At 37.1% G+C, this 15,722-nt stretch overlaps 1 protein-coding gene across 1 annotated transcript in view; it reads left to right on the top strand.

Moving 5' to 3' along the window:
* LOC136035663 (transcription elongation regulator 1-like) overlaps nt 1–15,722 on the top strand; it is a 119,738-nt gene that overhangs the window by 19,974 nt on the left and 84,042 nt on the right. Inside the window, exons 5-8 of the mRNA XM_065717572.1 lie at nt 302–1,425; nt 5,239–5,379; nt 10,028–10,325; nt 13,558–13,647. Coding sequence (XP_065573644.1) covers nt 302–1,425; nt 5,239–5,379; nt 10,028–10,325; nt 13,558–13,647 — 1,653 coding nt within the window. The remainder of the gene's footprint in view (nt 1–301; nt 1,426–5,238; nt 5,380–10,027; nt 10,326–13,557; nt 13,648–15,722) is intronic.

The raw sequence follows: 15,722 nt of genomic DNA, 5'->3' as shown, positions 1-15,722 counted from the left end.
AGCTCATACCTGTACCGAAAAGTGCAAGATTTTGATGACGCTTGGTCTCAGATAAAAAAAAAAAGGTAATTTTCACTAAAACTGAAAGATCCGATCTCTAAGGAAGAAAAGAAGATCATAACGATAATTAGACACACACCCGACAAAATTAGAAGACACAGCGGAATAAAGAGCTAGTAAAAGTAAATATTTTCAAAAGTTAAACTAGAATTAATTCCTTGTCATAAAAAAACAAGGAGAGGGTTTAGAATTGTTATTTTTTAGTAGTTGTAAATATTTATGAAATAATTTTGTTTTGCAGGTCCAAGAGGAATGGGTCCTCAAGGATTTGGACCTCGAGGCCCAATGGGCTTCCAGTCCATGGAAAGATTTGGTGGTCCTGGTGGACCTGGCGGCTTAGGGATGTTTGGAGCTCCTGGTGGACCCGGTGGTGTCCACCCACCCAGTGAACAAGGTGGGTCGGGTGGTCCTAGCAAGGATGAGACTCAGGAAGAAGCAACAGAAAAGGATACATCAAGTGATGAAACCGAAAAAGTTACTTCAACTAGTCATGAGGGCCAAAGTGGACAGAGTATTTTCAATAGACTAATTGGGCAGACCGGACCACGCGGTCCAGGAGGACCAGGAGGAGTGCGACCTGGTTCTCCACTAAGACCTGGTGGTCCACTTAGACCAACTGGCCCTGGACTTCTTGGTAGACCACGTGCACCAGGTTTTGGTGCTCAAGGAGGGCCTGGAAATTTAAGCAGGCCAAGTGGACCAGGAAGTTTAAGTGGACCTGGTGGACTTGGTCTTAACAGACAAAGCGGACCCGGTGGCTTAAATAGACCACTCAGACCAGGAGGATTTGGCGCTCCTGGAGGATATGGTGGCCCTGGAGGCATGGGTGGTCCCAGAGGTATGAGTGGACAAGGAGGCATAGGTGGAACTGAACAAGGAGGCATGGGTGGAGCTGGACAAGGAGGCATGGGTGGAGCTGGACAAGGAGTTATGGGTGGACCTGCGCAAGGAGGTATGGCCAGACCTGGACAAGGAGGTATGGCCAGACCAGGGCAAGGAGGTTTAGGTCGACCTGGACAAGCGAGCATGGGTGGACCTGGACAAGGTGGCATGGGTAGACCTGGACAAGGAGGCATGGGCGGACCTGGACAAGGAGGTATGTCTAGACCCGGACAAGGAAGCATGGGTGCACCTGGACCAGGTGGAATGAGTGGGCCTGGTAGCATGGGAGGCCCTAGTATGGACAGCAGTTCTAGTGGACCTGGTGGAATGCTTTTTAGCGCCCCTCCTGGTCATAGCATGCCTGGTAGTTTTGGAGGAATGAATCTACCAATGGGTCCAGGAGGACCTGGATTGATGGGTCCTGCTCCCGGAATAAGAATGCCAATGATGATGCCTCCAACTGGTGCACCTCCTAATCAATTTGTAAGTACAACTTTTGATACTTTTCTTTTCTTTAATGTTTTTTGGAACTATGTCTACCATAAAACCGTCAAGTCAATTAAAGTAATAATGTTGTGTGTAAGTTGTGCTAACACCAACATTAAAGGCTCATAACTTATTTATGATAAATTAACATACACCACAACAAACTGGTATCAACATGTAAAACCAATACAAGAGTAATTCCAATTGAATATTTGTTACTAAGCCCCCCCCCAAACTTTTTGAGGAAAGAAAAATGGTAGATTAGCAGGAATGAACATCTTATCCTTGATTTCATTCCTTGAAAGGCATTTAATAAATAAGCTTTTCGTATAAAGTAGTGACACCTATTTCGTATAAGTAGTGACGTATAAAGTAGTGACACCAATGGTTAAAAAGGATAGGACTGATCCTTAATATGAGTGTTACTAAGCTAAAGGGTGAGTTTCGTTTTTTCGAAAATAGCACAGATTTTCGAATGCATTAATTTGTATTTCAATATTTTAAAATACGAATGCACTTAATCAAGTGTACTTGCTGTAATATGTCGGGCTTGAGTAAAACTCAAAACTGTTAGATCCCTTTGTTCAAATACTTCAAATGACAGGCACTTTTGGGCTGTATTCAACACATCCCCGAATATTTTTTGGCAAATTAAGGGTGAGTGGGATGCTAAATGGGTGGAAGTGTGATGCTTAAGTTTTAGTATTGCTCTTATTATTTTCATGTGACCTAGTTTTTTCTTAGGTTTAATTTCTGTCAGTTTCTTTTTATTTTAATACGTAAACACCTTCCCTTTTTCACATACAGGTAAGCTAGTCTATATATATTCCACTAAATGTGAGGAGACTGGATGGGGGAGGGTAAATTTTTCCTTTTTTTTGACAGATTTGGAAAACCTCTCATAGATATGAAAATATGGTTTTTTGATCTAAAAGAGGCATTTTTGCACAGATTAAAAAAATGTAAATAAAAAAAGTTCAGTTACATCATTGAATTCAGCCAGCAAAATCCCCTGTAAACTTTTCTAAATAGTAGTAAAAAAAAACTTAATGCAAAACAAACAAGTCTAAAAAAAGAATTTGAGAATTTTTTATATCCAACAGAAAATTGTTTGGAAAATTCGGACCAATAAATTCACTTACACCCTTCTCTTCCTGGGGGGCCTTCCTTTTTTGCAGCTTGTTATTACGTAGCGTTTCTAGTTTTTTCTTCTTAGCAGAATTTTTCTATTAAGAATTTATTCAGCACTTGAGCGCATGTCAAAAATGGTTGATTCAAAGTATTGTTAGTGCGTTCAAGCAGCGCCTATCCGACTTGTGGGCTTAAGACTAAACTTATCCGGGAACTTTTTTGCTGAAACGTTGTGAAAAAATAGACGAATAACAACAATAAATATTTTTAATATATAGTAAAGATAGCTTATTTACAAGCCCCTGAAGATTTGTCACATTTCATAATTACTTTCCCTTCTTTGTCTTTGCGACGTATAACGTAAGTTTTTTTAATTTATGAATGAAATTTAAAAATTTTTTTGTTAGAATATGAAGTCACTCATCTGCACTTATCCTGCATGTTTTGGGATTAGCGGATGTGACTTATCCGACAAATAATCCAGATTGTTCCAAATAGTAATCTTTCTTACCTTTAACGTCATTCACATCTTGTGGAAAGTTGTGGGGATTGTTGAAAAAGTAATTCTGGAATGTTTGGATAAACTATAAGGAATAATTTTTTACTTATTATGGAAGGTGGCTGACGAGGTATTTTAAAACTTTGTGTTTTGCTAACATTTTTGTTAAGAACCTTGTTTTAGGATCAGAATCGCTTTTTAAGGCAGCTTTTGTAATTTTTGTTAATACGATGCAGTGAAAAAGAAAAAAAAGAGGGCAGGTCTATGCTACCCGGATGTAACCCTCGTCGTTCCTGGGTTTGAACTCCCCTCCCAAAATTTTAGGCCGACACGTAAAACGTAATAAAAAAGCATGCAAAACATTTTTGGTACATTTAAATTATTTAAATTTTAAATTATTTAATTTAATTATTTAAACTTGATTTTAGCCGTGAATTCATAGTAATCTTCTTTACCTTTAACGTCATTCACATCTCGTGAAAAACTGGGGGGGGATTGTTGAAAAAGTAATTCTGGTAGCAGTGCAAAAGAAAAAAAGAGGGCAGGTTTGTGCTACCTAGATCTAACCCTGGTCGTTTCTGGGTTTGAACTCCCCTCCCGAAATTATCGTCCGACACATAAAAACGTAATAAAAAAGCATATAAAACATTTTTGATACATTATTTAAACTTTATTTTAGCCGTGAATTCATAGTAATATTCCTTACCTTTAACGTCATTCACGTCTTGTGAAAAACTGTGGCGGTTGTTGAAAAAGTAATTCTGGAATGTTTGGATGACCTATAAGGAACAATTTTTACCTATTATGGAAGGTGGCTAACGCTGACGAGTGTTTTAAACGTTGTTTTTTGTTAACGTATTTGTTAAGAACCTTGTTTTAGGATATGAATCGCCTTTTCAGGTAGCTTTTATAATTTTTGTTAATACGATGCTCCTCTGCCCTGTTAGCAGTGAGAAAGAAAAGGGCAGGTCTGTGCTACCCATGGAAAAAGTGTTCCTTATTGTTCAAGCCTGGGGAATGTCAGTTCCCAATGGTATACTTTTTGTTTCGATCCGACTCGATTTACGAGGGGATTAAAACACTCCGCTTACGAGGGGATAAAGGTCCTAGTAAAAAAGATGGCACGAATGAATTGTTAAACCGGTCATTTTTACAAGGTAGTGGCATTACTTTGTTCTTATTTCGGATGTTAAGTACGGACGTGACAGCAGAGAGTAGAAAATGTCGATGTTTGGGGCAATCTTCGGTATAAGGAGTTATTACCCAAAGCGCATTATCAACAGAAACACTCACGGAACCAGTTTTTAAAGACAATAAGTGTTCCTTATTGTTCAAGCCTGGGGAATGTCAGTTCCCAATGGTATACTTTTTGTTTCGATCCGACTCGATTTACGAGGGGATTAAAACACTCCGCTTACGAGGGGATAAAGGTCCTAGTAAAAAAGATGGCACGAATGAATTGTTAAACCGGTCATTTTTACAAGGTAGTGGCATTACTTTGTTCTTATTTCGGATGTTAAGTACGGCAGATTTAAGATTTAATGTCAACAATTTTTTCTCTAAGCAAAATTTCTGCTGATCCTTTCTGGACTCGTTTAAGTATTAAGTATTATGAATTTAAGGCCACCTCCCCATAAACAGATATGAAACTTATTTGTGGCCACCTCTCCATGGCGGATGTGTTATTTGAGGCCACCTTCCCATAAATAGATATGAAAATTATTTTCGCAAGGAATGTTAAGAGCTTGCGTATGTGGTAAATATAGATGCTTTTGGCGTCTAAATGAGAAGATATACTCTTTCAGTTACAGAAAGTGGCCGGAATGAAGGCTGTATTCTGGGGGGGGGGAGTTGAAAACGACTCAAGAATATGCGACAAAAGTACAGAAAGAATTGTAATTCGGCCCACATCAATGCACCATAAATCATACATTAGTACCCTGGATGGTAACCGTGGTGATTTCTGGGTTTGAACCCCCCCTCCCGAAATTTTCGTCCGACCCATAAAAAAGTAACAAAAAAGTATATAAAAACATTTTTGATGCATTATTTAAAGTTTGTTGTACCCGCCTCCCCCGAACCAAAATCCTGGATACGCTCTTGTCGGAAAGTAGTAGGTTGTGGTATTGATTGAAGAGGTGAAATAGGGTTTATTACTAAATAATTGTCTTTTTATTAAGTCAATGGAAGATGGATCTCAAGAGTTGTGGGTGGAAACGAGAGCTGCAAATGGAAAGGTCTACTTTTACCATGCTCGAACCCGTGAAACTACTTGGAATAGACCCGAGGGACCCATGGTGAAAATAATTACACAAGAACAAGTAAGTTATCACTATTTCATTTCCAAATTGATTATACAGTTTTTAGGTTATGAGCTTATACTTAACTGGGGAGAGGGGTATATGTTGCTTATGACTTGTAAATTGAAACCTCCTTAAATGGTGTTTCTTCCCCCATGGTTCGTCTTGAGCATCTGAATTTCAGCTGTAAATATTTTCGATAGGTTTGTTTAAATTGAAAGATGTAATACTTCTGTAGTCTGATGTCTGAAGGAGAAAATTCTGAACAATCAAATGTTTCACATTTGTGTTCCATAAGCAAATAAATTCACTTTTGTTTTCGTAATAGTTGGGTGCGACATAAAAAGAAAGTTAGGTTCATTTTTGGTCGCGAAATCGATAGTGAAGTTTTCAATAGCATGATGACATAAATCTATGTAAATCCTTCCCCCCCCCTTGCCCTTAAATCTTGCCCTCATGCTATTACATGCTATATAATATATATATATATATATATATATATATATATATATATATATATATATATATATATATATATATATATATTATATATATATATATATATATATATATATATATATATATTTTATCTAAACATCACACGACATTGTGGCCATTAGATCAAAAGAGTAGAATATATATAAATCATGTCCCTCGTTTAACTCAAACTAATGTATCTCAATCCCATTCAGTTCAGCCCCAATCCTTGTTGTCATGTTATCCTTCTGGGTTTTTTTCTGTTAATTTTCTGCTGTATTTTTTTTTTTTTTTACTTTTTCTGTTGTTTTTATGTGTATATGTTTGTATGTTTTTTGTTTCAATATTTTCCAGTTGAATTGTTTTCCCCATCTTAATTCAATATTTTCTGTGCAATATAGCTTTTGTACTATAGATTATTTAAATAAAAAGAAAACAATATAAAATAAAATCGCGGCATCCTTGAATCGAAAAAAAAACTTTTTTTTTCTCAACAAACAAATTTTTTTCCCTCTCCCCTAATGTCTGATATACTTTAGGCTATGTATAAAAGTCTGCTAATATGTAGATGTGGTGCTTTAGTTTATTTATTTATTTCTTTTATTATTGGCATTGTTCGGGATTATCAACCAGCTGTTAATGAAAGCAAGTCCAAAAACAATAATTCAAGCCAACAAAATAAGCAAACTTTTGTAAATAGCCAAGGATATAATGGGGGGTGGGAGAAAAGCTAAGCTGGAATCAGATCTTAAAAGAGTCAATGGACATAATTATTCTGATTATATTGAGGTAAGAATTTAATATTGTTTAGTATTTAGTAATTCTACTAAGCTCCAAGCTTCTGGTTTTCTTTGTATGGCTTTTGATTTGTTGTAATTCCTTGTCAAAATACATACAAATATTTTTGTTGTGGCTTAAGGCTCACAACAAAACTGGCACTATTTACTGAGCATTTGTTTGCTGCTACTACTCCAGTATGGACCCAATAGGTAGTAAACATTCTACCATTACAACACCAGTCAATCATAATAGATCATTAGCCTTTTTGTGCTTTCAAAGCCTTTTCGTACAATCATAAGCCTTTTTGAATAAACAATAATTCAAGCCAACAAAATAAGCGAACTTTTTTAAATAGCCAAGGATATAATGGGGGGTGGGGGAAAAGCTAAGCTGGAATCAGATCTTAAAAGAGTCAATGGACATAATTATTCTGATTATATTGAGGTAAGAATTTAATATTGTTTAGTATTTATTAATTCTACTAAGCTCCAAGCTTCTGGTTTTCTTTGTATGGCTTTTGAGTTGTTGTAATTCCTTGTCAAAATACATACAAATATTTTTGTTTTCTGCTGTTTTTTGTTTTCTGCGGTTTTCTGCTGTTTAAGCAGATTAGTGTAAAATTTTCTATGCATGAAAATCTTCAATTTTTTCCACATAAGTGTGACAACGTTATTGTGTCGCGAAAGCAACACTTCTTTTGTTTTTTTTTTCTCTTTAGCACCCTGATTTGAGCTTATTCCTAGAAAGTGGTAAGGGTCTAACCTCTGCGGTTTTTACGGAAAGTGTAGACCTTAGACCGGACTGATGAATATGGCTTTGCATTTTGGAAAGCTTCATAGAACACTTGACTGGGGCCAAAAAGGATGGTTTTTGCTTTTCCTTGAGCCAGAGCCTATAGTGTGTGAAGTAACTTGGAGTTTTATAGCCTATGTCAGAGAGAACTATCTGAAGTTATGCAGTCAAACTTTCGTGTCATCAAACCATGTTTCTGCTTTCGAGTGGAAAGCCCCGTTCTAGCAGGCAGGCACCAGTTTCAAATTGAAGATGTACTAAACTCTATAATTGTTAAATATATGCGGCATATACCTGGCACAATAGCCCATATATCTTCTTTCAGTGATAAATAGAAAAATTTACAGAAATAAAAAAGTGAAAACCGAAAGTGCTACCATTTATTGTTTCTACCCATTTTGTTCGTGATTTCAGCCGAGTTTATCATTCGGTTTTTCGCACTTGGGATTGCGGTAGAGAAATGGTATCAGATGTGCCTCTTAAACTTTAGAACTTCTCTCATTGCTAAAGAAATTAGAGTTTATCTCCTGTGGTGGTGCAGTGGATTTGACCTTAGCTTGGTAATACGGGACCCAGAGATCGAATCACGCTGCAGGAATGCACTGCAGGGCCGACGCAGTTACCTTAGTAGTCAAGAAGCGTCGTTAATTCTTATAAAATCTATATATATATATAATAAGTTGTCTGTGTGTGTGTCGAGTGACGTCATGTTTGTGTGTCGACTGACGTCATGTTTGTCGACTGACGAAATTACAGACCGGGACATCGGGACACAAATGACGACCGGGACAACGGGACATAGGGAATATAAATACGACCGGGACACTCAAAGAGAAAGCGACCGGGACACAAGGAATGTTCGATTAGCAATCACCATCAACAAAGCACCGGGACACAAATGACGACCGGGACAGAGGGAATATAAATGACGACCAGGACACTCAAAGAGAAATTACAGACCGGGACACCGGAACACAAATGACGACCGGGACAAAAATGACGACCGGGACACAGGGAATATAAATCACGACCGCGACACTCAAAGAGAAATTACAGACTGGGACACCGGGACACAAATGACGACCGGGACAAAGGAAAACAACAACAACGGGGACGCCGGGGGCACAGGGGGATACATAGATGACGACGGGGACACAGGGAATGTTCGATTAGCAATCACCATCAACAAAGCTCAAGGGTAATCATTAGAATAATGAGGTATAGATCTGGGTACAGATTGTTTTTCCCATGGACAATTATATGTTGCATGTTCAAGAGTCTGTAAACCTGACAATCTATTTATATGCACAGACAATGGGACAGCCAAGAATGTTGTATATTCGCAAGTTTTACGTAGTTAAAAAAATATATATATCTATCGATATTCACAGGTGGGACACAGGGACACAACTACAATGGCGCGTAACGACTTACGCGCGCGGGGGGGGGGGGCTTGGGGGGGGGGGGGGGCGCGAAGCGCCCCCACCAACTAGGTGTTGAGGTGGCGCGAAGCGCCACCCCAATAGCTAGTAAAAAAATAAATTAGAATTTATCCTTTGCTCCTTTCTAAGTGATGACGTTAGAAACTTGGCCTACGGCACAAAAAGTCAAATTTTGAACTAAGACTGATGGATTTTTTTTCGATGACAGTCGATAGCTCTCGATGAGCAGATCGAAGTATATGACATCCATTTTTGGTAGAAAAATTCTTTCATGAGATATACCAGTTTGAAAGTTTAAAGGGGTTGACAACTTAAGTAGTAAGGTACACACCAAACATAGGCCGATACAGAAATGGTATCAGTAGTGTTTCTCAAACTTTAAAAGTTCTCTCATTGCTAAAGAAATTAGAGTTTATCCTTTGGTCCTTTCTAAGTGATGACGTTCGAAACTTGGCCTACGGCAATAAAGTCAACTTTGAACTAAGACAGATAGATTTTTTTTTCGTCGGCAGTCGATAGCTCTTGATGAGCTGATCAAAGTATATGTCCATCCTTTTTTTAGTAGAAAAAGTTATTCATGAGATATACCAGTTTGAAAGTTTAAAGGGGTTGACAACTTCAGTAGTAAAGTACACACTTAAACCAAAAATAGGGGAGTTTTAAGCAACAGTCGGCTGTTAGCTCATAATTATCTTCGGTATTGAGGTGCTCGCAAGTTTTGCGAGTTGGTGTACCTAGTATTTATTTTAAGATACTTACAGACTAACATCTTCAGCGTTTAATCGAAGCGAGGCAACAAAATCAAAGCGTTGCTCTCGCAACACTTTACTCGGCGAAGCCGAACAAAGGTTAACGGAACACCTCACGTTGCCCTTGCAACGTAGATTTAGTTGTAGTACTGCAGTGATGTATCGAAACATTACGTCACTGAAATGAATCTTTTTTTCCAAAATTAAGCCTCTTAACGAATTTTCTCGACTTCTGACCTATCTAGATCGTTTTCTTATGCGAGAATATCTCTATATACCTATTTTCCCGAAAAAATATGGTGGCTGTTTTTGAGAAAAAAAAGAAATAAATACTTGTACAATTATCGCTCAGATACGAAGATAGTATGTATCCTTTGCGCAGTGACTGGCTCTGTTGCAACTACAATATATGTATTTTTTTATTGTAAGGTTGAACAGATGGCACAAGCGGCATCAGCTGGTATGCCTGTTGATATGGCATCACAAGAAAGTAAAGAAGGACCAACCAGTGCTACCAATACACCTCCTCTCGGAGTTCAGGGGATGATGCCAATGGGTATGCCTGGTATGCAACAACCTCCTAAGAGCATGCCATCAAGTGGAGTCGGAAGTCAAGGACCAATGGCAAATATGTCTATGTCAACAATGGCAAATATGTCAACAGCACCTCCTCAAATTACTAACTCTGGATTACTAGGAGCTCCACCAATGATGGGACATATGCCTGGTATGTTTATCTCCCTCTCTCTCTCTCTCTCTCTCTCTCTCTCTCTCTCTCTCTCTCTCTCTCTCTCTCTCTCTCTCTCTCTCTCTCTCTCTCTCTCTCTCTCTCTCTCTCTCTCTCTCTCTCTCTCTCTCTTTCTTTCTTTCTTTCTTTCTTTTTCTCTCTTTCTTTCCTTCTTTTTCTTTCTCTCTCTCTCTCTTCTGTTTCTTTCTCGTCTTTTTGTCTCTCACCCTCCTTATCCCTCTATCCAGACTGAACTTGCCCATCTATGACATCATTTATGAAATTAGCTAGGAGAGCCAAAATCCTTATGTTAAACTGAAATTGTTAAGTATTAGTCTATGTTTTGCATACTAACCTTGTAACAACTATATTCTAATCAGTGAAACAAGTTAAAAAAATGAAATTCTGCTCACTTAAATAACGTTTCTTCTCTCTGTTTGAAATCCATTTTACTGATTTTTGGTCTAGCTTTTTTTGTATATTTTAGATACTATAGGAATTTATTTCAATTTATTTAATCTTAGTTCCATTTTTATTTTGTATTTATTTATGTTGAATTAATTTCTTGATCATAGTTTGTACTGTAATTGTTTTAGCTAGTAGTTTTTAACCCCTATTAAACCTATGTTAAACTACACAAATTTTTTCTCTTATCATTTTACCCTACTTTGGAAACATGAATCCATTTACAGTTGAAAATTTGAACTACAAAATAGCGTGGAAAAGATGCGATAAATAAATTGAATTATTGTTTCTTTTTTTCTATACATAAAATAATCGAGAACTAAAACAAAAACCTGCATTGTAAGCACATTAGTTTGGACTCAAAATTCTTCTTGATATTGATTGTATTTAAATTTGTAGACGCTAAAACGTTAAAAAACCGGGTCCATAGTGAAATAATAGGTTTGAAAATTAATGATAATAATCGTTCAAAATTAATGAGGAAGAAAAGGCTTCGGGTAAATCGTTTTAGCTTCACGTTGGACAGTGGAATTCTACTTTCATATTGTAATTTAGCTTATCTCCTGTTTCTGCTCTGTCCCCTACTTGACTAGATACTTGGTAATATTCTTAATGAGGATCTTAGGTTCTGTGAGCCACAACGGAGTATGTTATTCGTAGTTCCGGGAAATTGAAGGAATTTTAAGAGAACTAAGATTAGGAGATTAGAACTCAGGTAGTGACAGTTGTCTAGTTTGGACCTGAAAGATGGGCGCTTTCAACGGAAAAAGCTTTCAACGGAAAGATGGGCGCTTTCAACTTTTTTCACAGCAACTGTTTAAGAATAGTTTTTTTTTTAGTTACCCTTTATAACCAATAATAAGCTGCACTATTAGTGGTTCGGTCTCAGTTGCATGGGCTGTAGTGAAATAAAATTTAAGATGGCCCGGTGACGAATTTTTGGGGGAAGGACAATAGGATGGAAAAAAAATTGTCTATCCAGTAGGGACAAAAAAAGTTGGACTTTTACGAACGGGATGGGACAATCTTAATTAAAGGAAGTAGGAACTGAGTATGAAGGAATAAAGAGTGGAGCTTTGAATGTGGTGTCACATGGAGGAACTAGTTTAAGTAGCCTTGTTGGTCTTGGTTGGCTTGATGCCACGAGGAGTTTTCAATAGTAGTAGTATCTACTATGCTACTACAATAGTCGTTGTGTCTTTTCGAGTCCTACCTTAGCAACCGGTGTATTTACATAGGAGGGATCCATTGAACGATATCGTGGTTAACTTCGGAGCGCCGCAGGGATCGATCCTGGGTCCACTGTTGTTTCTAGTTCACGTGAATGACCTAAGTCGTGTCCTAAACCCAAATTTTAGAGCTTCAAGGTGCTGCAAACTGTACTGTGATGAAAAAACTTCCAATGATGACGGTGATTTTGATAAACTGATGGGCATTCGTAGATGACACTACAATGGCCTCCTCTGATACTAGCATGTCAGCACTCCAGAGTAAACTACAAGTCATCTTGTAGGAAACTTGCATATGGATTGATGCAATTTGACTTCTCATTAATGTTGGCAAATCGTGTGTTCTCTTCTTTTTGATGATCAAAACTCTTCATCCAGAATTAACTGGAATTATTCGAGGAACGACTTCTCGAGGAACGACTAGGCGACCGGAAATGGGTTTTGCCAGGTGTCTAGGTGTGCTTTTGGACAAAAACCTCTCCTTTTTACAGCACATCCAGGCTGTAGAACTAAAGCTCTCCCGCAATCTTGGCATTATCACAAAACTGAGGAACATAGTTCCACAAAAAAAAACTTCGTCCACTTTATAGGGACTTCTGAAACCTCATCTCCAATATTATGCAACAATTTGGCAGTCAACATTCAAATCACACTTGAAGAGACTTGATTCAATTAGTCTATGAAGAACAATGAACTACGTGGTTAGATAGAACGTGTACCATTACAAGACATGTGACAACGAGGTTGCACGCACCTGCGGTTAGAAGACAAGCGAAAAAGAGAGTCAGAACGTGTCAAAAAGAAACTGAAGAACAAAGAGTCTTGTGGTTAGAATAAGGAAGGATTTTGTTTTTCTCGGGTTGTTCGTATCAAACCTGCGGTGACATCATGACTTCAAGCTGAGGCTCACATTGTCAGAGGTTAGAATAGGCATTGATAACCTTATCCATGTCAAAATCCTAAACGCAATCATCATCGCTATCATTTTCAATGTTGACACATTTTGATTCTCGCTGTTCAGGTTGATTTTCATTGACTCGCTCGCATGTTCGGTGTCGCATGTCTTCTAACCGCGTGTGTCTTTGCTCTTGATCTTCATTTTTGACTCACTCACATGCTCGGTGTCGCATGTCTTCTAACCGCGTGTGTCTCTAACTATTAGGTTCCTCTCTCCCCCGGATGTACAATCCCCTAACCTAATTAAATATAAAATAATCTTAAATACTAAACTTGTTTAATCCAAATTAACTTCTACTTAATTGACCTTTCACTAAATATTTCTTTAAATTATTTTCGAAAGACCCAAGTGAGCTCTTGCATCTCAGCTCTTGCGGAAGCATGTTCCACTCTATAGCGCAAGTCGATCTCCGCCGCAGCAAGGTAGTGTGAAAAGCTTGCTACCTGTCCCTATAAAAAAAGACCCAGCAACTGAAACGTCGATTCGACACTATGCGGCAGCAATGGCTCATGATGATCTTCATCCTCATCCTTTTTGTTTATCTTTGTGACCTTTAGTTGATTATTGTTTATTTTTCCAGGTATGATGGGCGTTCCTCCCATGGGAGGAAACCCAATGATGATGCCCGGACAAGGTATGATGCAAATGCCTGGTCAACAGATGCCCGGAAGTAAGTGCAGATGTCCTTTCTGTTTCTGTTATTTACCTGGTAGTGGATTTTGAAATTGGAAATTAGAACACATTCCTGTGGTAGGGAGGGAGAGGGTAAATTCTCAAAAGGTGTTCATATACCCGGTTTTCTTGGAGGGTGTTATTTGGTCCATCTTAGATAGTGAAATGTTCCTATCTTTTCATTAGTAGCCAATATTTAACACCTTTTTTCCTTCTCAAAGCACAGAAGCAAAAGTAGGGTGAGGTAGCTTTTGAACTCTTGCTTCAGAAGTTTTTTGTTTCTTTACTTGAGAAAAGAATTACCAGTGCTAAGTGCTTACCAGTGCCAGTGCTCTTCTTTTCCTGTTTCTTCACCCGGAAAAGACGCGATAAATAGTTTTTGTTTTGTTTTTTATAAATAGATTTTTATATATATAGATAAATTTTTATAATAAGATAAATTTTTCTTATAAATAGAGAATTTTAGTTCAAACCCAACTGTGGTAATGAATACGACTGTTTAGGGTAAAACAGTGCCATCAATTTTTCCTTTTATTGTTGATTATATTTTTCTGTTTTTTTTTTTTTTGCTGTAGGATATTTTTCTCTTTTTTTGGTTGTTGCTTCCTAGGTAGAAGAATCTTATTAGCTTATTCATTCTTCAATCTATGCCAGTAATGATTTTTATTTAAATATTTTAAATCTAATTTTAATGTTTATAATTAAATTGTAATTGAATATAATCAATATTGAATTATAATTCCAATTATAAACTAATGAGTTTTTCTAATTAAATTTTTTAATTAAGTCTAATTTTTTATTTTTCTGTATATATGGAAAAATATTTACAAGTTGATTTTTAACGTATGATACATAAATTGGTCACCAAAATAATATTTATGTAGTAATTGATATAGTAATTAATGTAGTATATCTAATTAATAATAGTAGTAATGTCGTAGTAATGCAGTAATTAATAATAGTTATTATTGTAATAAGTATAGTAATGTAGTAAGTAATTACTAATAGCAATAGCAGTAATGTACAGTATATCTTCTCCAAAACCCCTAGATCTGAATGAGTTGGAAAGAAATAAAGTAAATTATTATCACGGCGGATCATCATTATCAACATAATCATGATGATCTTAGTTGTGAATTAGTAAAGTAATCGTATAACGACATTTCTTGACTACTAAGGTTCTGATCTAAACAAACAAGAGAAACCAACAAATTGTTGAATTATTTTGTGTGGTGCAGTTACTTACGTCTTTTTAGCTTTTACTTTATGTTTCTCCTTTTACTTCTTACATCGTTAGCATTCACTTTTACTTTACGTCTTTTAACTTTTACTTTATGTTTCTCCTTTTACTTTTTACGTCGTTAGTGTTTACTTTTACTTTAAGTCTTTTTAGCTTTTACTTTGTGTTTTTCTTTTTACTTTTTACGTCGTTAGCGTTCACTTTTACATTACGTTGTTTTTCCATGATTTGTTTATCAGAGCTCTAAAGAACTTTGACTGGAGGCTTTTGCGTTAAGTTCCTGATGTGTTTTATGAACAGCGAGCTATTCTAAAATTACAGCTGAGACCAAGGGTTTAAGTGATTGAATTTTTATTATACCATAGGTGACAGAATGGGAGGAGGGTGTGAAATCTCATTTCCATGTCAACCAGAAGAGGTTGTGATGTTAACCAAGTTTGATGGGAAGTGAAAGCTAGTTTTTTATCTGTGCCTTTCGGCTGTCTGATACAGTCCAACATCTGCTGATAACGCGGGTAGAGGGTTTCTAAATTTTGTTGTCAGGACATTCACTAAAAGGCACAGTCAGATCTTGGTTGGAAAAAAGAGGAAGAGTCTCAAGTTGTCCCTAGCTTGATCTCTATAGGTGTTGTTGGGGGGGGGGTACTTGCCTAAATTATTGTCATTTAGGCAATATTGGACCTTAACCAAGCATTGACGAAATCCAGTGCATGTTTTTCAGTTGGATCTTTTGGGTGTCTGGACGTAACTTGTCCTCTGTAGGGGAGGGAGTCCCTAAATTCATGTCATTTTGAGATTACCAGAAAGGATTGTTGGATCTCGACCAAACTCTG

This window comes from Artemia franciscana, chromosome 14 (assembly GCF_032884065.1).
Source record: "Artemia franciscana chromosome 14, ASM3288406v1, whole genome shotgun sequence".
NCBI classification, from domain to species: domain Eukaryota; kingdom Metazoa; phylum Arthropoda; class Branchiopoda; order Anostraca; family Artemiidae; genus Artemia; species Artemia franciscana.
This window is presented reverse-complemented; position numbering and strand designations above follow the sequence as displayed.